We start from the raw sequence: 24,349 nt of genomic DNA on the forward strand, positions 1-24,349 counted from the left end.
AACTCTGCAGAAAGCGGGAGCGGGAAGTCAGAGAGTGATTGATTGACTGGGCGAGGACTGAGAGAAGACTTCGAGAGAGGGTCTTCCTGGGACCCAAACAGTCGTTTCTCTGTCTCACCGGCCCTGCATCCAGCGATCAGCGCATGCTGCAAACACTTCTCAGTCAATCATTCAGTGACATTCTCGTCGCTGTGTTGCAGTTGTCTTCCGCTCTTCGTCTCCTTTCCCTTGCTGCCCCCTTGCAAATAAACAAATTCATCGCCCCTTGAAGCCCCTTCTCCACCCTCCAACTACCGCACACATTTATTCATACAGTGTTGTCCCTGGTGCCGTCCACGCCGTCCTCCCTGCCGGAACACTCAAAAGAACACTGAAACTGAGGCGCAAAAGGGGTGGGCTCTTGACCCTCTCTCGTCAGAAAACGAAGGAGCATCCACGTGGAGAAGGGGGCCGATGATGGAAGACGAAGCGAAGCGATCTCAACGCAAAACATGGGCAGTTAGTGCACATCATAGAGAGATCTGTTACCTCGAAGGATTTTCCCTTCCCTCCACTGTAGACTCGATGGTCGCGCTAGGTTTGGCTCGCTTTGGGGGGGCTTGAACCTGGGGAACACAAGCAACCGCGAACACTAAACAGAAAACTCATTTGTGTGTGAAACCAAAAACAGTGCCCATCGTCCGCTGCCAATTAATTTCGGTCAAAGCTTACTGAGGATGGCGGCCTTCTGATTTGGAGTGTTTGACGTCATGTAGGTTGTCCGTCTCATTTCTGCTTTTATGCTTATGCTTTTTGCTGTCCCTAGCCGGCAGGGAAGGGTGAACATAGGCTAGCCTGGACCAGTAAAGCAATTCAGATGTTTGAGACGATTGAGACTCTTGAGAGTCAGGTGAGAGGTAAGGTGAACTAGATTGAGAATGAGAGTGAGAGTGAGAATGAGCCTGAGCAACTCTGTGCAGAGGGTGAGAGGGTACGTATCTTGCTGACCTCATCTCGTCGACTTGTGCCGCTGACATAAGTCGAGCTGTCAACAAGCGAGCATGCGAGAATAGGGAAATTGAACCCCGGACAAAGGGACGCCCATCCCCAAAATAATTCGGCTCTCAGTCAGCTTACGACCACCGCTGCAACTCTTCAATCTCGCCAAAAGTCCAAACTTGATACTCAAACTCCAGACTATCGAATTCACAAGTCACACACACACATACACACGCATCGGGAAATCACGCACACCGTCAGGGTTGCCCGGGTATTCACTCAACTTCAATTCTCCCCAACATTCCGTATCTTCTTACCAGCCTCTCTCAAGAGAGTTCTCAAGTGCTTCCTAAGTCTCTTGGCCGCCTGCTTGCAGCCCGCGGGGGACAGCGGCAAGTGACTGTGCAACTTGCATGACGTCTCCATCTGTGCTTTGGGTCCTTGGGAGGCCTTGCCAAGCTGCGCCGTTGGGCTCGGCACGCTTGCCCGGATGCGTCCGAGAGAACGAGTGCCGAATAGGGCCAACAGCCAAGAGATGGGCCAGGCAGGGGAAGAACCGAAAAAAGCAAATACGAAGATTCCCTTGGCACTTTGCGTTCGCGGGTCCCGAAGAAGAGAATTAGGTACCAAGGCTTCGGAACTCTGTCTTCAATGTTCGTTGTTGGGGGCGATGTCAGATTTACATGTTCGGACGGAGTAGTAGGTATTATGAGGACTTGTTGCTCAACAGCAACTTTACGCTGCATCGAGTCGGGGCTGATGGCACTAATCAAAGCGCGCCATTCTCAGCCACCTTGGCCCCAATCTCTCAGAGTTCCTCATCAGCCTCATGAAACTTTAGCCCGAATCCACTGGCTTCTTCCCGAGCCACATCCCAACTTCATCGCCAAGCCATGACACCAAGTCAGTCATAGCCCTCTGCGTCTTCTGACATTGTGCGCACGGATTCTGGACCCCTTCATCTCCATGATGATGCGCGGGGTAGAGAATCGAGAGGCTCTTCCGATTAGGCACGGGAGAAGATGTTGATTGCAAAGTGCATCTAAGTCTATCTTTGAAGTGAAGAGTGGTGACAGAAGAGAAAATAGGCGGCGTTGATCCAATGACGAGACTTTTCTAACAAAAACGAACTAGAACAGTCCCGTAACCAGACTAAGATCTCTTGAAGGACCATGCAGTAGGTACTTCAGCGCGGCTGCTGCTGCTGCTGCTGGTGCTGCGGCCGGGATGAGGCGTATGTCGCCGATGCCCCGGACCCCTGACGTCCGTCAGCCTGCCCCGCCGCCGATCCGTCCGCCGACACCGCGGCGATGTTGTGGTATGGCTCCTGATGGAACGGCTGCGTTAGCCACATACCCATCGGACTGTCGTGAGCCCCCATGGTCGTTGTTGTTGTCTGGCTCCTGCCGAGCGATCGGTCAACCGGGACGGTGCTGGACGAGGAGGAGCTCTGCCCGTTGGGTGCCCTGGTGCCGGAGCCTGGCCGGTAGTGGATTCAGTTAGCTATGGTCTCTTAGTTTTGAGGATCGGGGAGATCTTACTCTTAGACTTCGAGGAAGACTGCTTGGATGTATGCTTGCCCATCTTGTCTTTCGTAAGGTACTCTGAAAGATGCCCTTGTTTGAGAATAGCTGAATACCTTGAACTAGGTATTGCTGATTCTTGTTGAGTATCTGAAGGTAAGAGTATGAGTATCGATGTGCAGTTATTGCTTGGGAAGATGATGATCCAAGTGATGTCTATGATGTCTCTCCATCTTCCGATCACCAACTCGTGAGATTCGAGCCCCTCTTTATACTCCTTTCTCGCCCGCGTGAATCTCCTTCCCATCGTCAGCTCAATCCACCGCTCACTTCTATCCATGACAACAAAATTCACCGACAAGATACTCAAAAAAAAGTCACGTCTAGCCAAGGCCTCGATACGCCACCGGTGGCACATACTTTCTCGAGGAGGCTGCCCGACGAATCCAAGGAACCGCTTCAGTATCGCAACACCGCATGGCTTCTTGTGCGGCCCCATGAAAAGTGTCAAGTGTACGAGCACAAGTACGACTTGTGATGTTGCACTGCACTAGTGGTTTCCATGCTAGTTTTTCTCTTCCCCTCGCAGTACGGCAGACTATTGCGTAAGGACTGCATATCAACATGTGACTGCTAGAAAAGCGAAGAACTTAGAGGTTGACTTGGAAGTTGAGTCTTCTCTTTAGGTGATGTTCAAAGTGTATGTTTCCTACAGATAGCAAGACGGTTCGTTCCCTCCTCTCGAGCAGAAGATCTCTTTCTCCGTGGGAAAGTGCTCCCAAATCTTGGTAAAAGCCACCACCCGTCTACAAAAATGTCAATATCTTCGGAGCATCAAAGCCTTGCCCCTCACACCTGGCTCCCGTGGGACTCTTCCCACGTTGTAATGTCTCAGCATCACCTGCAAAGACAACCCGGCACGCACCCACCTGTCGGGGCCCTTCCTCTTCGAGAAACAGGATCCTCGCGCGCACGAAGCATTCGAGCCCGAACAGCTGTCCGAAGTACAGGTCTCGCTCCTCCTCCCGCTGAAGACGCACGCGCGGCATAGTGCAGCTGCGCATCGACGCCGTCGAACATTGAGAAGAAGGAAATATTGGTCTCGTTCTCCGTCCGAGACCTGCGCTCGGAGCTACATGTACCTTTGCGCACCCGGGGAGGGGCAAGGGGAATTGGGAAGCTCGGGCAGACCTGCATTTCGACCAACATCTTGGAACCAGTTGTTTGACTTTCGGAAGGATACGCGATTCGATGGAACAAGGGCTGTTGTAGACTCGTGGTGCCATGTTGCTATGTCCGGAAGCCGGTGCCCGGGGTCGACCTAATCTGTCCCGCGGCTAGCTACATTTCTGTGTCCGACATGGATTGCATGGTTTGGGTCCGGGTACGAAGGGCGATTGCATCGATATGATGATCTATCAATTCTGCCCGGTCTATTACCTGTCGTACCTCTACAGTTGTTACCTTCATAGGCTTGCGATTCCGCGGGATGCCATGAATAGTGTGCGTAGTGTTCACGTAAATCCAACGCTGTTCGTAGAACAGCCAAGGCTGTGAACAGTATACACACCATTGAAACGCTGCGAGATACAAAGTCTACATATCTCGAAACAGTCACGCTTGGCAGAAGAATTCTATTGCCTCCCCCTGACGATCATTCTGACGTGTCTGGAAGTTCAACCGTGGCCCCCATCGATACACTAGGATAGTGACACCTTGGCAGAGCGACGTAGGACGACAGCACTCGAGTCAATAAACTTCAGGCGCGAAAGGCATCGAACGTCCAGCTGAGCGACGTGCCAGGAACGCGAGCGTCATCTCGGCCGGAAGATCGTGATTCACCACGAAACGGCACGGAAAGTTTCGGTATCCCACCTTCCATGTCGTGACACCTTCAGTCTTCCATCTGTCGAGATAGTAGACACTCCTTCTGTCCAATCGGGGAGACCGAAGATGGTCTGAGCAGTAGGAGAAACATGATTAGCCTTATTGGAAAAACAAAAACAAACGGCTCAACAGAGACCATCGTCGATTGCCCATTCTCTTTCCCTTTCTCTGCCCGAAGCCCCAGACCTTGCCCTGAGACATGAGGTCCTTCAGCGTCGTACACAACATACAGGTGCGACCAAGCTTCAAGCCAAGCATCATCCGTCGGACCGTCAGACCACTGCCCACCAAGCCACAACTACACAACGCAGCAAAGAGAAGCAAGGAGGGGATCAAGCCTCTTTCTCGCAAGATAACGCCAAGGGCAGCCGAAGGAGCTCTCGTGTACCCGTTCTGCTAAGCTCTCCACGGAAGAAGTTCTGGAAGGAAACCGTTCAGCCCCTCAGGGGTCGGTGCCACGTGCTCGTACGACTGCGGCCACATGGTTTTGAAGACACGAAGAATCCGTGGCAGGCGAAATGTGGCGCTCGTCGGCCTGAGAGAATGGTAAGTGAGGCATCCCGAAGACGGCACAGGCTAACAGCCACAACAGTCGATTCAGAGACATTCGGGAAGCGAGCTGGAGAGTAAGCGTTTTACATTTGCTTGTGCCTCGCTAGAGAAGCTTTTACCGGAATCTTCGATTCATTGGAATTTTTGATCTGGGGGAGAAAGAGATTATCGCGACGGAGATGGTTCAGCTCCTGCGATGAACCGAAGTTTGGGCTTGATGAAATGCAACTTCTAGCGAAAATCGAACGGTCTATGTAGAGAGGATCGGGTTCAAGATTTTGTCAATGATTGCCGACTGCCTCGACACGGACTGCCGACTTTATTTTGACGATTGCTTCTTCTAGTCTGGCTAGTATGGTCTGGGGCTCCAGAAGAGTAATGAGCCGTCTAAAGTACCTACCATTTACAACTTGCAGTCATGCACCGGTATCTGATCCCCTTTCGGACTCTGAAAGACTTTTACACCCAAAGTTGTAATCTCACGACAACGGCATGTGACAGGATATAGATACGAAACTTGTGGATGTTCCTAGCAATTGAGCCTATGAAGGCCACGACTATAAAAAACGTCACTTGCTGTCTGCAATATCATCCCATGTGTCTTTACGGAGAACTCAAAGAGTTTCGAACTATCACAGGAACAAATGGCCTGATGGTGCTCCCAAGGGGTAACTGTTTTATGGTTAGGTACGATTTGCAGTACCTTTGAATCCACCAACAGACCCTCATGGAGCTTACAGCAAGCGCAACTGGGCATATTCTGCATCAAATCACCACGGCCCAGGAACAGTTACTGTTGATATACTGGAGCATTCAAATGACTCTGTTTTGAAACGAGAATGCTCGTCACGAGAAAAATCAATCCTCCTCAATATTCTCAATCGGTCCAACAACGGAGGAAGCATGGTGCACTGAGCCAACATTGGGAGCAGCCAAGAAGGCATGACAGTTGGCTCCATAGAGTCAAGGTGAATGTATGCTTTCGACTTCACGTTAGGCTCCTCTGTGAGTAGGTACCTAGGATCGACAAAATGTACTGGATATGAACCTGTAGTATCACGTCTTGAAGGCAGATAGACTTGGATGTTCTTCAGGCGCTCAATCAAGACATTTACTGAAACCTGACCCTCAAATCATCTTTAGACTAGGCCTGGATATCTGTAATCAGGAGAGGCATTGGCGATGCTTAGATGCCTTTCGTATGTGGCGCTGTGATAGCTGCCGGTCTTACACCATGACTTCAGACGTATCATTGTTCGGAACATCACAGCACCATGAGGATCGGCGACTAATAGCGTGGCATAGATACGCAACGTAGCACTTTCCACTGATACCACCCTTGCGCCATCATCGAATAATACCGGCCCGAGGCCCTTTGTGGTCAGTCGAACGGCGAACTAGAATTGCGCTTGAGCCGCGAACTTTCGACTGGTATTGTTTATCTGCGCAGCCGGCCGCTACAATGACAGACGATTGGCCGGTTTCTTGGCATTAGGAACGGTCGACGGATGCTTGGGTGCCGTCTTTGTTCGAAGAGGCGTCGGCAGTAGAAAGCATGGTGGCGCAGGTTAGTTTCCCTTCCTGTCAAACCTTGCGAGAGAAGGGTCCTGGACCAAAACCGGACACCATTTCGTCGTTTTTGGGCAAAATTGAAGGTACCTGGGGGCCTCAATTGAAGTCACCAAGCGTTGAAGGGGATTTGGTCACATGAAGCCATCTTGAAGTCTTCGCAAAATCATGCAGGGCTCCTTGCTGTGGTCTAGACTGGGATCCGAGCTGACAGCGACGACCGTAATCGTTATCCAGATGCACGGGCCTTTGAAATGCCGATTCCAAGGTGAGAAATGGTTTACCGGACCAAAGAAATAAGACATGACACTCGAGACTAGTGACACTGAGTGACTTGGCACGATTGAATTTGATGACTTCTATGGAATCATTTTTTGTATCGACCGGGGGAGACAGCCGCATGCCCGGGATCTGCCCAAGCCTGTGCATCTTACAAGGGCCCCTGAATGCTCTGGGGGTCCCAAGTCTCTGGATTTGGGATGGACTTGAATCTGGTTGCATCGGCTTGCTCCAGCGCTCTGGGCCCGATTTCTACGAGATGAGTATTCTGAATAATGACTGTGCGGCATGAGTTCATGATAAGAGACTTGATCCCATGTGCAAGGAATACATTCATCTATACGTGAGGTTTGGAGTTCTTGACTTACATCTGCTTTCTCTATACGTGCAACCACGTGGTTCCGTCATCCACACACGAGCGCGAAAGGGCTTGAGGGCCTCTAAGCCAGCCGGGACTGCATAGGAGGATAGCGATTCCATTTCATATTTGTTCATTCGTCTGCGTAAATGCCGTGTCTCAAAGAGGCTGACGGTGCCAACCGGTCGTTGAGAAAAGTTGGAGCTTTAAGGAAAGATCAACAGACGTCTATTGCCGTCAATCCCAACGCTAATGCACATTCAGCAGGTCGAGGACGTAGCCATCCCAATGAAGTAAGCAAGTATGCATGCCGTTTGGATGAGGGGATCTCGTGGGGCTTCGAGCAGGCTGTTTGACTCGGACTTCTCAGACTAAGTCATTGTTGAGTACTAAGATTCCAAAACTTGACGCATGCAAGGCACCCCATCTCGCTTTTCCTGGGTGACATTGAGTCGTGAAGATCGCAAAATCCAAGACAAAACGGTACTCCTCTGATTGGGCCATCTCTCATCTAGCGCGGGCTAGTCGCAACGTCTAGCGAACTCGGTCTGGTCCGGGGGCACTGGAGCACAGACGGTATCGAAAGATCGACAAGATGAAGAAGAGAAGCAAAGAAGACGGGGAGGAACAGAGGCAGCCCGAGTTGAGGTGAACACCCTGCTTTTCATGGGTTGCGGGCTTGCCAAAGTGCCAAACAGGGTATTCGCCATAGCTGAGGGACGCCACAATGCGAGGGGGACAGCACGGAACAATGGGATTCGCTGCCTCGGAGGGACTGAGCATCTGTACCACATTGATATTATCGCCAAGCACGCTATCCCACGGCTGGATCTAGCGATCTAAGATGGGCGATCCCCATACTTCTCAGGTGCCAATGCTGTCGTTTGTGAAGCGTGGACGAGGTCTTACTGCGGCAAAAACTTTGTCTTGCAACCCACATCCACGAAAATGCTGTTGTCTTGAAAAGTGCGGCTGCCCCCTGCCCAAGTCCGTATCTGAACTTCAAGAAGATCACGACTACCCCCCTCTCCCTTGCCTTCTTCATGCAACGTACAGACACTACGACATACCACCTTAACAATGGATCCAGCAGCATTGGCCGGCCTCACAATCTACAACTTCCCACCCATGCCGCCAAAATGGGATAGAATTGGCATATTTTACATCACATTCTGCGCAACATGGACAGCAATCGTTTTTGCGGGTATGGCTTTCCTCTGGGCCAACCGAAGAAACCCCATCTTGAGACTTCGCGGCCTGCCTCTGGCCTTTGGGTCCATTATCTTTCTGCACTTGTATTGGTGCATGGCTCAGATTACATACCCGATCGGCGGAACGATGCCCGTGGTCATTGCGTACGACGTTCAGTACTTTGTGATGGGTATCTGGTTTCCGCTCGGTATTGCGTGCTTCCACGCCTCCAACAGCAGATTTCTACACGTTGCGAAGTTGCAGAGGCTTCACTTCACTGGCACTGGCGCTGGTAGTATCCGAAGAGGATGCAATGGTTCGAAGACGTCGTGGCTTTGTCGCCTTAGGAATATGGACTATGGGAGGAGAATCCTGATTTTCATCGGTATCGGTGCGATATTTCAGGTATGTTGGATGATAGAACTCAAAAGCCCTATTCAACTGAACGATATTGACACTCTCAAGTGCCTACTCACAACCGGCATGTGGGTTGCCTGCAAGAAATATCACCCTACCTTCGGCATCCCCGGCACAGAGATCCGCGGAGACAACATAGTAGAGCAGTTGATTGACCTGGGCCGCGGATGGGAGTGGTGGCCAACCCTCCTTTGGCAGTTCATTTGGACTTGGATTGTATGACTTTCTCCTTCCTTGCTTTGATTCATAACCCTCAGCTCCGCGTGATACACTGATAGCTGACTGCCTAAAGGTTGCGCCGACACTCATCTGGCGGGCATGGAGTATTCGAGATACAATGGGATGGCGAACTCAGACCATCGGTTGCTGCCTTTCAGGGTGCGTTACAATTCCTAGCCGTCTTCGCGTTCGAACTTTGCTGACAGCATTGACTTCTAAGTCTTCATGCAACACCGATGTTTCTCATTGCATCATATGTACCAGCCTTTAACACCATCAACATGTACTTCCCTCCAAGCCAATGGTTGGTAACCCTACTACTCCAAAGCCTTGTAGTTGCTGATGCAAGGACCTAGGATTCATCTCTCAACCATGATGTTTGAGATTTTCACGATTTTTGTCCCACTCTTCCAAATCATTCGACTCCGCATCCTCCTCAGGAACGTCACGGAAGCCAACGCAAAATGGGAGACTGAATCACAGACAACACTCAGGGCGTCGACTGTAACGTCGTTCCATGGCAAGAAACATCCAGTCTCTTCCAGCCAAGCTGAAAAGGGGCAGCCGATTGTCTGCCAAACGGATTCCGCCGATATTGGTACAGATATTGATAGTCGTCTATTGACAATGACCGCACTCGATCACGCTTTAAGGGAGAATCAGGGCGCGTTGCAGGAGTTTTCTGCCCTCAGCGACTTCTCCGGCGAGAACATTGCCTTCCTCGCTCGCGTCTCCGAATGGAAGTCGAGATCCTGGCCGAATGCCATTTCGGATTCGGAATCTCGCGAGTCTCTCGCTCCAGAAGAGAAACTTGATGCATACAATCTCGCCCTCCAGATTTACGCCGACTTCATCTCTCTGGAGCATGCTGATTTCCCTCTGAACCTTCCATCACAGGATATGAAGCAGCTGTTCCGGGTATTTGACAAGCCTGCCCGCATCTTGTTTGGGGAAGACGCTTCTGTCAACACTGCTGTCCCCTTCGATGACGCTTACCTTAGATCACGCACAGGGTCAAGCTCGGGAAGCAGCGGTGATATCCGGCATCAAGCTCGCTACACCGGTGATATCCCCGCGGGATTCAGCTCTACGGTGTTTGATAGCGCACAAGACCACATCAAGTATCTTGTGTTGACAAACACCTGGCCTAAGTTTGTCCGGGAGATGCACTCCAGGCGACGGTCCAGCGAGACCAGCCGGAGTGTTATGACAGCCGAGACAACAAAATCCGAGTCTTCTCTTCTGACCAAAGTCTCGAGTAGTGTCTCGAGCCTTCTGAGATCTGTCAAGGCTATTTAGGATTGGGCTTGCCCGAACCTTCTTGGCTGTGAAGGCGACGTAACATGACGCCTTCTCGAGGTCATCTTCTTTTCACACTACGTCACAGACGGTAGCCCGACACTTTTCTTTCGCTTCAATATTTAACTCAATACCCGGTTGAAGAGATTCAACCAACATACTATAGTACTAGTACCATTCTTCATGTCTCTCACCCAGTCCATAGTTGGCAGTCAGCTACCAATTCACTACGGTGTCATCTCAATTTTGGCCTTAACTTTGTCTACCATTATGTGGAGAATTGTCTGTTGGTAACTCGAGTTTAAGCTTGCAAGACGGCTGAAGCTGTTTGAATTTACTTAGAGCAAGCTAGACCTTTGACCCTCGTGCTTAGGGTCAGCGAGGGTCCAAGTACTCTAAAGATCTCCAAGCAATCATAATCGCAGGATTGAACTCGACAGCCATCATTTTTGAAGTACTTTGTCATCAAAGACATTGGATTCCTAAGACTAGGTTGAAAGAAAAAAGACCAAACATCTTTAGACACGCTTGCAATCAGTAATCTACACCCGCTCTCCCTCGAGACTGTCATGTTGAATGTTACACCACCACTCTCGCCTTCATTCCTCTCACGTGCACCTAGGTAAATTCCCTTACGCCTCGCCCCAAATCTCGTCAGCAATCTTCCTAATCAAAGAAAGCTTGCTCTTCTCGTCCTCCAAACTCAACGGGTATCCGCTCTCATGCGTGCTGAAACCGCACTGGGGAGACACGCAGATACGTTTGAGCGCCTCCTCCTTGGTCTCACCGCTTCCCTTGGCGACGTACTCCGCAGCCTTGAGAACGCGGGCCTTCATCTCCTCCTTATCCTCGAGCTTGGGGATCTTGGTGCTAATGATACCCACAACGACGTTCTTATTCTTAGGGAGGAATTGGAGGGGCTCGAAACCGCCGGCGCGCTCGGTGTCGTACTCGAGATAGAATGTGTTGACGTTGAGGTTCTGGAAGAGCTTCTTGGCGATGATGTCGTAAGAACCCTCGGCGAAGTGGCGGCCCCCGATGAAGTTGCCGCGGCACAGGTGAATACCGGTGTGCATGTCTTCGGGAAGCTTGCTGACTGTGTCGTTGTACAGAGCAATGTAGGCGTCAAGGAGGTCTTCAACGGTGCCTTCATTGTCCTTGTCCTCCTCCCAGCCTTTGCGGAACTGTTGCGAACAGAAGTCTGCGAGAGATTAGCAATTGTAGTGTTGCCGGACTCAGCTTACTCACAAGCCATGCCGGGGTCGTCGAATTGAACGTTGCGCAAGCCAGCGTCGTAAAGCTGCTGGAGTTCGGCCTGGTAAACCTTGGCAACATCCTTGAAGTACTCAGCATCGTTGGCGTACGCCTCCTTGGTGTATGCTCTGCCCTGCTTGTAGCGCATGTGGAACCAAGCTGGCGTGATCATGGTCAACTTGATGTCCTTCCACTCTTCTTTCGGCAGGGCAGCCTGCACCAAACGCAGCTCATGCAAGTTGGACTTGGACTTTGAGGGCGAGTGAGACAGCTTTCCGCCGGCGATGACAGAGTCGCCGGGCATGACCTTGCGGTCCTTCTCGATAAGGCTCACCACGTCGGGGTGGTACAGCCGGAACATGCTGGCCTCGGCATCCTGCAAGCGGGTAGAGCCTTCGAACTCATCCCACATGAGGCCCCAGAAACGGGTGCGGTTGAATTCGCCCGAGGTGACGCCCTTGATGCCCAGATCGCGCTGCAGCTGGACGACCTCGGCGACAGACTCCTTCTCGACGGCGGGAAGACCGGCTTCCTCCTCGGACAGACCCTGATCACGGATCTTGCCTTCGCGAATATCGAGGAGCTTCTGAGGGCGAAGGAGAGAGCCCATGTGCTCTGCCCTGAAAGGGGGCGCTTTGTGGAACTTGGTGGACATTTTGGAAGGACTACTGGTATCAATGGAATGCTGGGAAGTAAGATGTATGTCTCTATACTCTACAAAACACCCCTCACGTCAAGAATTTTAAAGGTCGCGATATCTCGGTGGGTGGCTGATCTACCTAGTGTCGAAGGCGGGGCAACCGGATTTATAGCAAACGGATTTACATGGCGGGGCAAAGTGAGGGGTCAATTCATTCAGACATGTATTGTTTGCCGATTGATGGCCAAGGTTGAGCTGAAAGCAAGTCGCCAGGGGTCAGAGTAGCTCACGTCAGCCAGTGTGAAAACCCAAATAGATGAGAAACCAGAGTTGGTAGCATTGGCCGAAAGGTTGTCTCCTTCGAAGCCGCCCTGCGCGGCCGACTCTTCGTCGGAGCTCTGAAGAATTAACTAGCTTCTGGGGTGCATTTGTCCCCTCTTCTTATTGTCCGAGAAGCAGCTTTACCCCTCATTCTCCACTTCAGTACTTCGGCAGTCGCATGGCCACGTTGATGTAAAGTCCCATTAAGAAGACGGAAAACCTCGTGTGTCAACCCCAAAATAGTTACTACACTCCTAACACTTCGACGTCCTGGCTTCAATTTGTGAGCAGATGAGAGAACACTGAAAAAAGAAATGAGTTGACTGAAGCACATAATAGAAGAAATGGCAAAGCTCTGACGGTAGTTACAAGACAAGTATGGTCACAGCGTTACCGGGGTAGACGATAACGTTGGGGCGTTGTCGGTCGACCTTCATTTGATCGCGAAGATGTGTGTTTGTCATAGTGGAGACTCTCTGTACAATACAGAAGACCGAGCCCTTTGCACCAGCCTTTCGCGAGCAATGTTCTTAATTACGAGCAGGCACGGGATCAAAGCCAAAGGCACTGTTCAGAGTATGAAAGCAGCTGTCGAATTGGAGGTCCAAGCCGACCAGCGAAGCTAGGGCACGCAGTGGCCGGTAACAGTCCCTATATCAACTTGCAACAGCCCAGTCAACCTACCGTTGAAAACGGCCCTTTTCGCTTTGTGCAAAATAAAAATATAGACCAATACATTTCATCACCCAAAGAACTAGGCGATCCGAACCAACAACTCTGTGATAGAGATACCAATAGCAGCTGCCATGGCTCAACGAGGTGCTTTGGCGCTTCTGAGCGATGATTCCCTGACGCTTCGCTCCATAGCAACGGAGTCGAACTGTAGGTGACATTTATTTCTTCCTTGATAGACATGAACTCTTAATCTCCGCTTGAGTGTGATTTAGTCACTAACTCGTCCCCAAACACACAGGGGAACATGCGATCTTAAAGAAGAAATTTGAGGAACTTGAATCAGTCCAGAACAAAATATTGGAAGAACAGCGGAAGTTTTTGCCGAGTTAAATATTATATAAAATAGGGAAAGCTAATTAATTGATTTCGCAGGAGAAATGAAGCTGCTTGGCCAGCATCAAAGTAGTCAAATATCGTCACCATCTCATGCAGTGTTCATGATGCTCCAGCAAGCACCGCAAGAGACGTCGCGACTTAGTCGACAGGTTCTTCAAGGCATGCGTGGAGTTTCTTCGCGGCGAATAGAGATGGCTTTAGACATCATCGGATCAGTTGCCAGGGTGGAGGGAATCAACGGAAGCGATATCGTCAAGAAAGTGACACAAATCGAAACATTTCGCATGTGATGCAGTCAAATCAGTCACAAATCCTATTTGTCCGAATTCATGAGCCCGGAAGACTGACGACACCCCTTTCGAGCGTTTGATTGTCATTAGTTGCCAGTCTCCAAGATATGTAGCCAGCCGTCACTCTTCACTACTTTTGTGGTATCCTCCGCGAGGATAGCGCGCAAGGTCGATTCCATCTTTTGCGCAATTTGATCGTTCAGTTGCTTGAGAAATCACCAGCTGAGCGAATGTTGGCCATGGGTGTCGATTATGCGCTATTATCTGAGTGGGATTTTAACGCCTTGCGGCAGCTATTCGAGATAACTTTGTTGTCTATTCCAGGAGCGGTGGTCTTCTGCGCCATCGATGGATGTTCGCGTTATCCGAACGAGGATGAACTGCAGGTCACACTGGAATACTTACTCCGGGTCTGCCAAGCACAGTCTCCCTTCGCCCTCTACACATATCCCAGCAGATACCAGAAGGCATGACGGTCTTTCTTCCTGCCACCGCAAGGCAGGAAAGGCCTGGTTTGACCTATGTCTGGCAGCCGAATGCGCTTTCCCGAAGGCAATTTGATGGACAACGGCCAGGAAGTCCTCCGCCTGTACTCTTCCGCAACCCCAAGGACGACTGAGGGGGTAGAGAATAATAAGGTGTTGAACATGCTCTTTGAGTTGAGGCTGAAGATCACGAGCTATTAAAGCTTGCCATAATCCATCTCATTTCTTATTACCTTGAGCGCTCATTTAGATTGAAATAACCGAATTTGTTCTCCTTGAACCTTATGTGAAACACTGCACATATTCAGAGTCGAATACAACAGGTACAGCCCAGTTGATTCAGTTAGCTCACCTTCTACTCAAGTCATCATTCAAACTTCCCCTCTCAAGCCCTACGCAAGCGTGTGTAATGTGCGTAGTAGCTGGCACTGGACTCTTGCACATTATCCAGAAGTGGCAAATCCTGTTTGCGTGTATGGATGTCCTGAGACGACTGATACTATTGACTACAGAATGCGGCATCATTCGCTAAAGTAGGAATAAGAAGGAGTGGTGGAGGTCTATTCAGTACTTTCCGAGAACATCTCCTAAAATAAACATTTGACCCTTGAAAGCTTCTTTCAATGTAGGTATACGGGATGGTCTGGTATAATCTTTCTAGATGAGGAATACTGTTTTTCTGTCGGAATTGTCCACGAAGATTCTGTCCTTGCCTCTGAATGATGCGATTCCGATGCGTCGAAAGCTCCCATGCTCAGTCGACTTTACTTTAGCTGGGTCATTCTCACGAGAAAGAATCAGAAACGTATCCATGAAAATCGTGCCAACTTTGGCCTCCTCAATCATCCTCGTCCTGAGAAGCAAGCAAGGGTATGGGAGTCCGGAATCTACCGGATGACCGGGATCGTCGAATCGTCCTGAGCAGGTCCAAGGTATTGGGCCTTTGGAGAAATCGGTCTCTTCATCGTTGAGCAGCATGTACGGTGGATTGTATAGCATGGCTTCTGGCGGTATGCGGACTGAAATACTCTTGACAACTCCACGTATGATGAGATGACAAGACTCAATCTGGGACGTCATCGGGATTCCCTTCCACTCGATGCCAAAGGCGACCAAGTCCAAGACATTTGAGACCTTGAAGCGGCGTTGAAATTTGAAGCCCCAATCATCTACCATGATTGGGGCGTTACAAGAAAACCAGGTCCAAGAGGGTGCTCCAGGAATACCGGGGCCCTTCTTTTGGCCATTTCTGATCCAAGCCAAGTCTCGAGCAAGATTGTCAGGGCAAATTCCGAGAATCGGTTTCTTTGAAGTTAAGTTTGTGTAGTGTTTGGTAATCCCGGCGAAAGCTTGCAGCCGGTCGGAGGCGATAGTAAAGTCTCGCTTGGAGTAATCTTCGATCCATTCAGGCCACAATTGGGAAACTTGCGTGATGGGGTATGTCGAATCACTTGCTGTAGAATGGTGGACCTGGTAGGTCTGAGTAGCTTGAGTTTCGTACAAGTATTGACACTGCCAGTGAACGCCCGACTTCAGACAGTGAAGAATCCTTGGAGACAAGATTCGCTCTTGAAGCGCCCATCCTCGTGTGCTGAGCTGTGCTTGTCGTGGAATTTCGCGGGGGTCAAGGCATTGAAAACGGATCATTCTAGTGCAAGACGTTTGGGAGTAGTCGTCCTCTCCCTTGTAGGTGAACATCCGGACTGTAGGATCTGCCTTAGCTCTTGCCGCACTCTCAGGATCATTAGTGTCTCCTGGACTCGAGTCTTTTCCATCTATAACTGCTTCCATGCTATTATCGTCTCCTGGGAAACAGCCTCCTTCGCTATCCCAAGCGTCGCTTGCTGCTATAGTGATAAGGCTTCCAGCATAGAAATCCCCCATGCGAGATGCCTCCAATTCCCACTCTGCCTGGTCATCTTGTACTATACACAAGGAGTCGATCCAAAGATAGCTGATACCTAATGAGCGGACTAATCTTATAGCGTGTCGGAAAGTTTTAGGAAGAAGGTTCTCAGGTATAGAAACGCCAAAGTCTTCTTCCGTAGCTTTTGTAGTTCTTAATGGAGTCGATGTTCCCCAGCAATAGCTCAATGTTGCATATCGCACAACGGCGGAGAGTTGCTGGAATACTTCACTCGTGGTAGACACCAGGCGTAAAGGCTGATCCGGTCTCGTATCGATGAAACGTTTTGGCAATTCTCCCTTGCGTGGTTGACAGTAGCTACCGTGCGTGCTCTCACAAGTATTCAACCAAGTCCTTGCGCATAGTATCCTGTCTTCTGCCAAAGTCCGGAGTGAATATGTCCGACCTGACATCCAGAAAGAAGGATGCTGGTATGCTACGGGAAGTGGTCAGTACATGAGTGTGAAGCTTTCTGCAGTATTGGTTTAGGAATAAGAATTGGGTTGAGACACACCCTCATCTGGATCCTGTGGCGAAATGCCTATTGATGCCTCTGAAAGATACACAAAACTGTCTCGTGTGATTTCCAATGAAACTTCAAGGCTTGCCCAGAGAATTCTACCAGTGTTGTTTACCTCCAGTACTTTCAGAGCAACGGGATGTGAGCTTTCTGTTGTTACGTGCTTGAAACGCTCTCTAGCCTAGTTCAGACTATGTTCAATCAGCAACTCCCAAAGAGCCGCGCACAACGGGCAATCTTTCTTGGAAACGAAGAGTTCTTTGGTTTCCTGCTCCCATACGATCCTTGGTGGTTGGAACTTGACAAGAGACTTTAAGCGGGCGGTATACTCAATAAAATGCCGGCAAATCTTGCAAGGGTCCATGTCGGCCCCGATGTGTTGGGGTATTGACTCAGTCAATCACTCTCCGTGCTGTTCTCGAGCCCATTGAAAAAATTGAAACGAGGCATGTTGGTATCAGAAAGATCCCGATGGTCGTGCTGACCAGAAGAAGTCCAATTTGATCGAACTCGCATCTTGGCTACAAGTGACCCGTTTTCAGGCAGCAGCCGGCGCTTATGCGGGGTACATTTGTGATGCCGGTTGCTTTATAACGTGCAGCTGAAGTGTGACTTGCGGGCTGATTAGTTACTATTGGTCAATATTGATGTGAAGTCTCAGCCCTAGATTGTCTAGCCGAAGGTGGCTTTTTCGATTTCAAGTTACCAAACCCCGACGTCTACACCAAAACATCGAAACACATGAAAGCCCTGTTCTCAGGCAGAAATCTCAGCTTTGAGGTCCTCTGTGTTCATTCGCAAGCTGTCCTCCAGGGAAGTCCAACCAGGCTGTCCCAGCCTCTTCAATAGTGCCTCAGCGCGGTCGACGGGCTTGATGATAACTGGGAAAGGTTCGCTGGCAAAGTTTTCGTGGATGTTTTTGCCCGGGTGCTGCTTGCGCAAGATTTTGAGAACATCATCCCAGCAAAACGACTCAGCGAAACCAAAGATGCGTTCGCTTTTGACATCAGGTAAAATAGCGGCAGCCACATGCAGAATAGCGTCGTCCTGTACATCGACGAAGTATTCTAGCACAAAGTTAGCTATAGGACTGTCCAACTTTCACTTTGAGCACTTACGGGGGTGGCTGAAGTGAGGAGGCATTCTCTGTCCCTCGAGGAAAGGCAGGATGAAACCTGAAGTAGACCTGTGTCCCTGGTTTACAACATCAAGACTCTTTCCCAGGTTCATGCTGGGCAGGACTAATATGACGGTTAATATCCGAGACCAAAAAGCATAGGAGCTCACAATGCAAGCTTTTCTTACCAGAATTGACAACGAGGTCAGGGCGTTTGGACTTGTTCTCTTCGTGGTATTTCCAAACGGCTTGCTCCTGCTCAACCTTACTGGCAACATAGACGAAAGCGCCATGCTCAGGACCCCACGGGCCCGGCGTCCAGGCCAGTTCTTTCGCGTCAGGGCTCCAAGTGTCTTCGGTCACAACCGCCCCCTTCATCTCCATGAAAGTTTCAGGATTCGCGGCTAATGTCGTTGACGATGATGAAGTTAGCACGAAGCGCTTTACGCTCGGCTCCTTGTATGAAGCCTTGAGGGCAACCAAGGCGCTCTCTTTCGCGGTCGGAATGACGTTGTTTGGGTCAGGGTCAAAGCTGACTATGGATGCCGTATGAATGAAAGCGGAGACACCTGGCAGGTATCAGCATAATAACACAGCACTCATCTACCTAACAGTAGGGGCATCAAATACTACCTTTCACGACTTCGTCATAAGCGTTTCCTGCAAGCATATCTGGAACTGAGACCAGTTCAAAGTGGCCCTTGCCATAAGTCTTTTCAAAGTAGGCGTTGAGCCAGCTGCTCTTCTCGATGTCCCGAACAGTACCGCGAACCTTGTAACCATTCTTGATGAATTGATCGGCTACATGTGATGCGATAAATCCATTGGCCCCAGTAACGAGGATCGTCGAACCGGTGGGTATCACAGGGCTTGTTGAAGTAGTCATGTTGTCGTTGATCAATAGAAAGATCTTTGAGGTAATGCGACGAGACCTGGAACGATACGGCTGGTCTTAACTACATTTATAGAGTCCGAGAGGAGTAAATAGAGTTCTCGACCTCGTTCGAAGGTTGCTGCCCTTCAGGCTTCATCCCATCGGCCCCGTATGGGTGCCCAGAGTTCGGGCCCCGCTTACAAATGTTTGCGGAGCACGGTTTACTCAGTTACACTGTAAACCCCATGAAACTTGACTCATCCACCGAGTTCTGAAGCTACTGTAGCGGACTTTGGGAGTGTACATTATACATGATGTGAGACAGAAGACATGCAAACTCGCGAAGAGGTGCGTAAAGGCCACGCAGACTTCCGGCCGGCGTATGCATGTGCCGCCTGGGGGCCGCATACACGGCCGAACGGTCGGAGCAGTGCAGATCATTGCTGCATTATTCAGCCGGCGATGACTCCTCCGCCGCAATGCGCGGACTTTCGGAGGTAGCGCTGACCGTCACAGTAAGCCTTAAACCCAGGCGTGTCCCAATGCCATTGTTTCCAATAGCACTGGCGCCACTGTAAGCATCAAAAATAAATTCTTTCAATTTTCATCCATGACTTTCTCCGACATAGTAGCTGCGATCATGAACAGCAATTGACAGCGCCGACCCATGACTTGACTACAGCTTCAGGCACAAACCTGGTTCAACGGGCACTTAACACCGAGTGCTCAGATGACAACACGCTCCAATAAAGGTACTAATAATTAAGATAAGTCTACTACGTAATTTAGTTTTCAAGTGCGAAGACCCTCCGAACTTCAACTACTAGGTAGGTGGGACGCTTGCACTACGGAAAAACAACCCCCACGCAAATATCCCGCGTGCCTATCGCTTCCCGAACCCCAAATTTGGCGTTCCATTTTCAGGTACTTTTATGGGCGCTTCGGCTCATGTAAGTGCAACTTTTCCAGTCACAAGTATCCTGCGTAAGATCATGATTAGCATGCTATTCCCACGAGATGCTATTATAAGGTGTCATGAACCTACTTTGTGAACTTCCGTACCCCACCAAGTAAGCTTCTTGGAAGCCCCGGTGTAGAATATGGCGAAGAAGATGACGATTCCAGCAATAGCAACTGAGCAGTCCAGCGCTGAGCTGAGAACAAAGTTGTAACGTCTCCACCAAGTCCTCTGCCTTCTCTTGATGAGCAAGCCAAAAACGAGACCGACAATCGCCCAGCTGCCGTAGTTCGTTCCGGACGCCGGGGGAATATAGTTGAGTCCACCAAGGAAGAGCGGAATATGGACTTTCTTCAACCACTTGGCCTCGGGGAAGACTCTCTTCCTCACCAGGTAGACGACCACGGGCAGGACGGCGCCGACGAGGAAGAACCACAGCAGCGAGCGGTACATTGCGCCATCGGCAAAGAATCTACGGGGCCCGAGAGCACCCCAAACCATGCTGGTATTGAAGTGCGTCCGAGAGAAGGGGCACGTGAAGCCGTTGGGGGCGTTTGTAGAGCAGATCTCTGGGATGTGGTTGAGAGCCCAGTTGAGAACGGAGACTTGACCCAGAGAGCCAATGACGAGGCCCACTGACTGAACGAGAAACAGTTTTCGGGGCGGAATCTTCAACGATGCGTTGTCAGTACGTAGAGGGCGGCTTTGGAGGGGAAACGGGGCGAAGGACTCACGTTACAGTAGATGCCCAACTTCAAGTCCTGGGCAAATGCTAGGCCTTTGATGCCAGAAATATAGCCAAGATTGAAGAACCAGATATTGGCCAGAACTTTGCCTTCCCAGATGTATCCTGCAATGATACGGCAAAAAATATCAATTTGAATCTTCATATTTGTCGTCGCATAGACCCAAGCGAGCTGAATTTGACGAATTAGCATTTCTTCATACCAGCAGCAGTTTTAGAAGGTGCTTACGGGAACGAAGAAGATGGCAGACACTGCGAACGCGAGGACTACTCCGTACCAGCGAAGCTGAACCGGGTAGAACTCGCAAGCAAACATCCCGAATCCCAGAGCAAGCAGCGCAGCAACCCAGTACCACCAGAGCGGGACGGCCTTGTAGCCTGGCTGAGGGTTGTGTCTAGGGACGATCTTGCCCCCGAGGAGAGCAGAAAGCTGGGTGGACCTGAACGCAGCTGCAATGTGTCGGCGTTTCTCGAGGAACAACCAGACAAAGAGTGATGCGATTGTGGCAAATGAGAGACCAAAGGTGTTGAGCGCATACGTGACGGGAAGGTAGATCTAAGTAAAAGAAGTCAGCATTCTCGTTTGAAGAGCTACTAAAAATAATATAGTATGGGGAGTTTGGGGTATTTGCGTACGTCTGAGTAGTTGGCGTATTTGACAGGATCGAAAGTAAAGTCGTCCTTTTTGTTAATCACTCTGGAAACATTGAACGTCTTTCCCAAGTTATCGTAGATGGAATTGCTCTGGATGGGTAAGTAAGCTGAGTCCCAGGTGTTTGAGTAGTACAGCGCCGGGGAAATAATGTAGATCCAGAACACCAGAGAGGCCAGGATGTTGAGAATGGCCCACGTGGGAACGACAAGCGGAGAACCAATATAGGCAATTTGACTCCCTATTTGATATTAGTATCAACGAGCTTTCCAGGACTTTGTTGGGCCTATGAGGGTTTACTTACAGTCGAACGTGAAAGGAAACAAACCGATGCCACTCTTCATGCCGAATACCTGGTTGACAACCGCATTGTTCGGAGCAATCCAGCAGACCCAGGTGAAGTAGCCCAGCGCCGGGAAGATGAAGTCTGGGAACCAGTACCAGCAAAACGAGGCAATAAAGGCGAGCATAAAGAACTTGTAGCGAGATGCCGTCCACTTTGCTCTAGGGTGCCGATATGTCAGAATGAATTGAACTAAGCATTGAATAATGTGAGGGCACTTACTCGGTCTCGTCCTCTCTCTTGCCAGTGTGCAGCGCAGCATTGAGGGCTGTGTTTCCAAGAACACCAGGCCACAGCAATCCTGGGGGCTCAACAACCAATGCATAGCATAGTCCGGCCAGAGCGAAGCCGTAGAGAATTGTTGACAGTGTAACAGTCAACTCGAATCCCCATCCTGCCTCAAGCCCGTAAAAGACTCTCTGTTCGGTCAAGACGTCGGCACTCAGCCGAGTCAAGAAGCTGAGGTTGGCCATGATATAGACTAGGATGTTTTCCTACGAGATAACGGGTTGTTAGCGTCGGGTGTCACAGGGGCTATGACATTCAGGGATGATGCCAACCTTGTAGTTGAACGGGCCTGGGTTCAGGCTGATGCGATTACCCCTGATGCTGAAGCCCCAGTCGGGAACAACAAACTCCCATGCTTTTCCAACAGGGTATGCCAGAAATTGGATCGCTGACTGGGAGAGACTGATGGATGGGAATCGGAACGTATACAAAGTGTTGACACCGCTGCCCAAAAGGCAAAATCCAATGCCAATCACCCACATGCGGAGCGTCAGGCATGGCAGGGAAGGATCATCGGGTCTCAAACCAACTCCAGCAGCATACAGAACATCTCGACTCGGGGCGGAGGATTCGTCTAATCTTGGTCAGGAAGGAAATTTCTGAATGGAATCGTATGTCGCACCTGAAGAACGCTTCGCTTCCTCAATGGACGTCGTCGGTGTCACAGCCTCTGGCGCGACGTCCGCGATGTCCGCACCCTCGATGGCGGACTTTTGGTTCGCCTCGACGTTGGCCATATTCGATTGTCGAAGAAGATTGTACTCAGTTGGGACGAGATCATCAAGATTAGATCAGATTAGATGCGAAGAGGTTCCATCAGACTTTTATCCTTCCCGCTCAAAGCTTGGACCTCGGAGCCTCCGCGTCTAAGACGGGACTCGGCGACGCCAGAGTGGGAGGGGTCCCACATGTCCCGTGCCGGACTCCGGCCGTTGGCGTAAGCTTGATGAATCCGTGACTGATACTATGGGATGTTTCGAGGGTAATTGTTCGTGTTTTCTACGGAAATGGTTCCGAATATGGGAGGCATATGGCCAACCATGTCTTCAGGTGCAACGAGGAGGCATCGGAATTTCGCTCCGTTGGCATCATCCTTGATCACGGCGACCGCGGGAGGCTCAACCCATGGCCTTGTAGGGCTAAACGAGGGCCATTTGGAGTAGCGCTAATCACGCATTTGACGCCGTCCGGCCCGAGAAAGTGGTGGAGGGGACGCCGAGACGGGGATGCGGCCTCAAGATCAGATGGTTTCTCCACTCTTAAGATCTTTCTGTCCATTCAGAGGCGTTTGTGTAGTCAAGAATTCTCTTAATCGCCGACGGCTGCTGGATATTTATTCCGTTCGAGGTCAAGTGCAGCTATCGTGAGGTCAGCCATCTTGACAAACCAACAGTGTCTGTGGCGCGAGGTTTTCGCATTGGAGGTATGGGTACTGAGAGCTTCTTCGACCCAAAAAGGAGATGTCATATTTGATGACTCGCCGAATTTCCGAAGCATTGACAAACGAGATGAAGATCGATACATACGAAGCATCATTCAGAATCCGAACATACTTTATCTGTTGGGTAGTCACCCCTAGCTTATTTTAGACTTATAAGACTCGTGTGACAGACTGCTCAAAAAAATCGTTCGGTCTTTCTTCACAGATCACACCTACGACAACCTGCCGAGCTCGATACAAACAGTTGACACTATGCCGGATGCAGCCTGACACCACTAGCCACCGAGGCTCAGCGCTTCGACGAGAAGTTTCCACTAATCGCAACGATCTAACAACATTTTTCAAGCCGGTCTATCGATGGTCCGTGGAAATGGGAAAATTGCTGACGCCGGCGGCCAAAATGAGGGATAAAAAGCTCCAGTTTCTCGCTCTACCCCCTTCTTCCCGAACGAAATCCGACCAACCCCACCCGCTCTGTACCGGTTTGACCCGTTAACCCACGGCCAAACTCCGTCGACCTTGAAGAGGCCGAATCATCGTTCACCATTGACACATTTAGCCGCTCGTGGGGCCTTTCCAACCGAGACTACCTTTCCGCATTCCGCGGGCATGCACGACCATGCATTCCCTCTCGCGATTCTCCAACTCTTTCCCTGAATTCGGTAACTGCGAAACCTGCAGTCCTGCAGGTTGAAGACTCCATCTGCAGTGTAAGCTGAGCTATTGGATATGACTTGGACGAACTTTCTGCAACTGCAGTCGTGAAAAGTGAACCCATGGGCAAAGTGTGGATTTGCGTGCCTTCGTCTCTTCTTTTTGAGGAGCCTCGTAGATCCTTGGGTCTCCTGTCAATAATAAGCTCAAAGTGCCAAGGCGGCTCAGCACAGGCCTGGAGCTTGCTTCTCATCTCCAACAGTTGGTTCGCAGACATGACATTATGCATTCAGTTCGCATCTCGAGGCGGCGAACTCTACTTCCAACTTCCAAGTGCCAAATGACCTTGAAGACCGGCCAACTTCCGATTCCTTCTCTAAGACACTCCGTGCTGAGAAGGATGTGGATTTGGTCCTAGTGCATTGAGGAAAGTCTAGAGCTTTAAAGATCGCAGAGTTCACTGAGGCACCACTACTTGTCTCACCATTCGTCCGAGACACTGAAGAAGGTCTAGATCT

General features: G+C 50.3%; 8 protein-coding genes across 8 annotated transcripts; 3 read left to right on the top strand and 5 right to left on the bottom strand.

The window, feature by feature from the left end:
- Window positions 1-2,164: 2,164 nt before the first annotated feature.
- On the bottom strand, window positions 2,165-2,562 carry CABS01_02362 (uncharacterized protein; the record flags this gene model as incomplete). Its single annotated transcript, XM_060535740.1, has 2 exons — window positions 2,165-2,457; window positions 2,520-2,562. 2 exons carry the CDS (start codon window positions 2,560-2,562, stop codon window positions 2,165-2,167), a joined length of 336 nt encoding a protein of 111 aa, XP_060396045.1.
- Window positions 2,563-4,587: 2,025 nt separating this feature from the next.
- Window positions 4,588-4,788, top strand: CABS01_02363 (uncharacterized protein; the record flags this gene model as incomplete). Its single annotated transcript, XM_060535741.1, has 1 exon — window positions 4,588-4,788. One exon carries the CDS (start codon window positions 4,588-4,590, stop codon window positions 4,786-4,788), a length of 201 nt encoding a protein of 66 aa, XP_060396046.1.
- A 3,438-nt stretch (window positions 4,789-8,226) lies between these two features.
- On the top strand, window positions 8,227-10,272 carry CABS01_02364 (uncharacterized protein; the record flags this gene model as incomplete). The annotated part of the gene is made up of 5 exons (XM_060535742.1): window positions 8,227-8,742; window positions 8,803-8,970; window positions 9,047-9,132; window positions 9,194-9,277; window positions 9,330-10,272. 5 exons carry the CDS (start codon window positions 8,227-8,229, stop codon window positions 10,270-10,272), a joined length of 1,797 nt encoding a protein of 598 aa, XP_060396047.1.
- A 632-nt stretch (window positions 10,273-10,904) lies between these two features.
- CABS01_02365 (5-methyltetrahydropteroyltriglutamate-homocysteine methyltransferase) lies at window positions 10,905-12,181 on the bottom strand (the record flags this gene model as incomplete). The annotated part of the gene is made up of 2 exons (XM_060535743.1): window positions 10,905-11,473; window positions 11,521-12,181. The coding sequence occupies 2 exons, from the start codon at window positions 12,179-12,181 to the stop codon at window positions 10,905-10,907; spliced, it is 1,230 nt and encodes a 409-aa protein (XP_060396048.1).
- A 1,897-nt stretch (window positions 12,182-14,078) lies between these two features.
- Window positions 14,079-14,321, top strand: CABS01_02366 (uncharacterized protein; the record flags this gene model as incomplete). The annotated part of the gene is made up of 1 exon (XM_060535744.1): window positions 14,079-14,321. One exon carries the CDS (start codon window positions 14,079-14,081, stop codon window positions 14,319-14,321), a length of 243 nt encoding a protein of 80 aa, XP_060396049.1.
- A 669-nt stretch (window positions 14,322-14,990) lies between these two features.
- CABS01_02367 (uncharacterized protein) lies at window positions 14,991-15,509 on the bottom strand (the record flags this gene model as incomplete). Its single annotated transcript, XM_060535745.1, has 1 exon — window positions 14,991-15,509. The coding sequence occupies one exon, from the start codon at window positions 15,507-15,509 to the stop codon at window positions 14,991-14,993; it is 519 nt and encodes a 172-aa protein (XP_060396050.1).
- Window positions 15,510-17,515: 2,006 nt separating this feature from the next.
- CABS01_02368 (aldehyde reductase II) lies at window positions 17,516-18,762 on the bottom strand (the record flags this gene model as incomplete). The annotated part of the gene is made up of 4 exons (XM_060535746.1): window positions 17,516-17,826; window positions 17,878-18,000; window positions 18,065-18,445; window positions 18,510-18,762. The coding sequence occupies 4 exons, from the start codon at window positions 18,760-18,762 to the stop codon at window positions 17,516-17,518; spliced, it is 1,068 nt and encodes a 355-aa protein (XP_060396051.1).
- Window positions 18,763-19,719: 957 nt separating this feature from the next.
- On the bottom strand, window positions 19,720-22,473 carry CABS01_02369 (OPT family small oligopeptide transporter; the record flags this gene model as incomplete). The annotated part of the gene is made up of 9 exons (XM_060535747.1): window positions 19,720-19,730; window positions 19,813-20,377; window positions 20,443-20,625; window positions 20,683-21,009; window positions 21,090-21,346; window positions 21,410-21,609; window positions 21,671-21,942; window positions 22,009-22,310; window positions 22,359-22,473. The coding sequence occupies 9 exons, from the start codon at window positions 22,471-22,473 to the stop codon at window positions 19,720-19,722; spliced, it is 2,232 nt and encodes a 743-aa protein (XP_060396052.1).
- Between the last annotated feature and the right edge of the window lie 1,876 nt (window positions 22,474-24,349).

This window comes from Colletotrichum abscissum (genome assembly GCF_030869225.1).
Source record: "Colletotrichum abscissum strain IMI 504890 chromosome Unknown Scaffold_4.1, whole genome shotgun sequence".
NCBI lineage: Eukaryota > Fungi > Ascomycota > Sordariomycetes > Glomerellales > Glomerellaceae > Colletotrichum > Colletotrichum abscissum.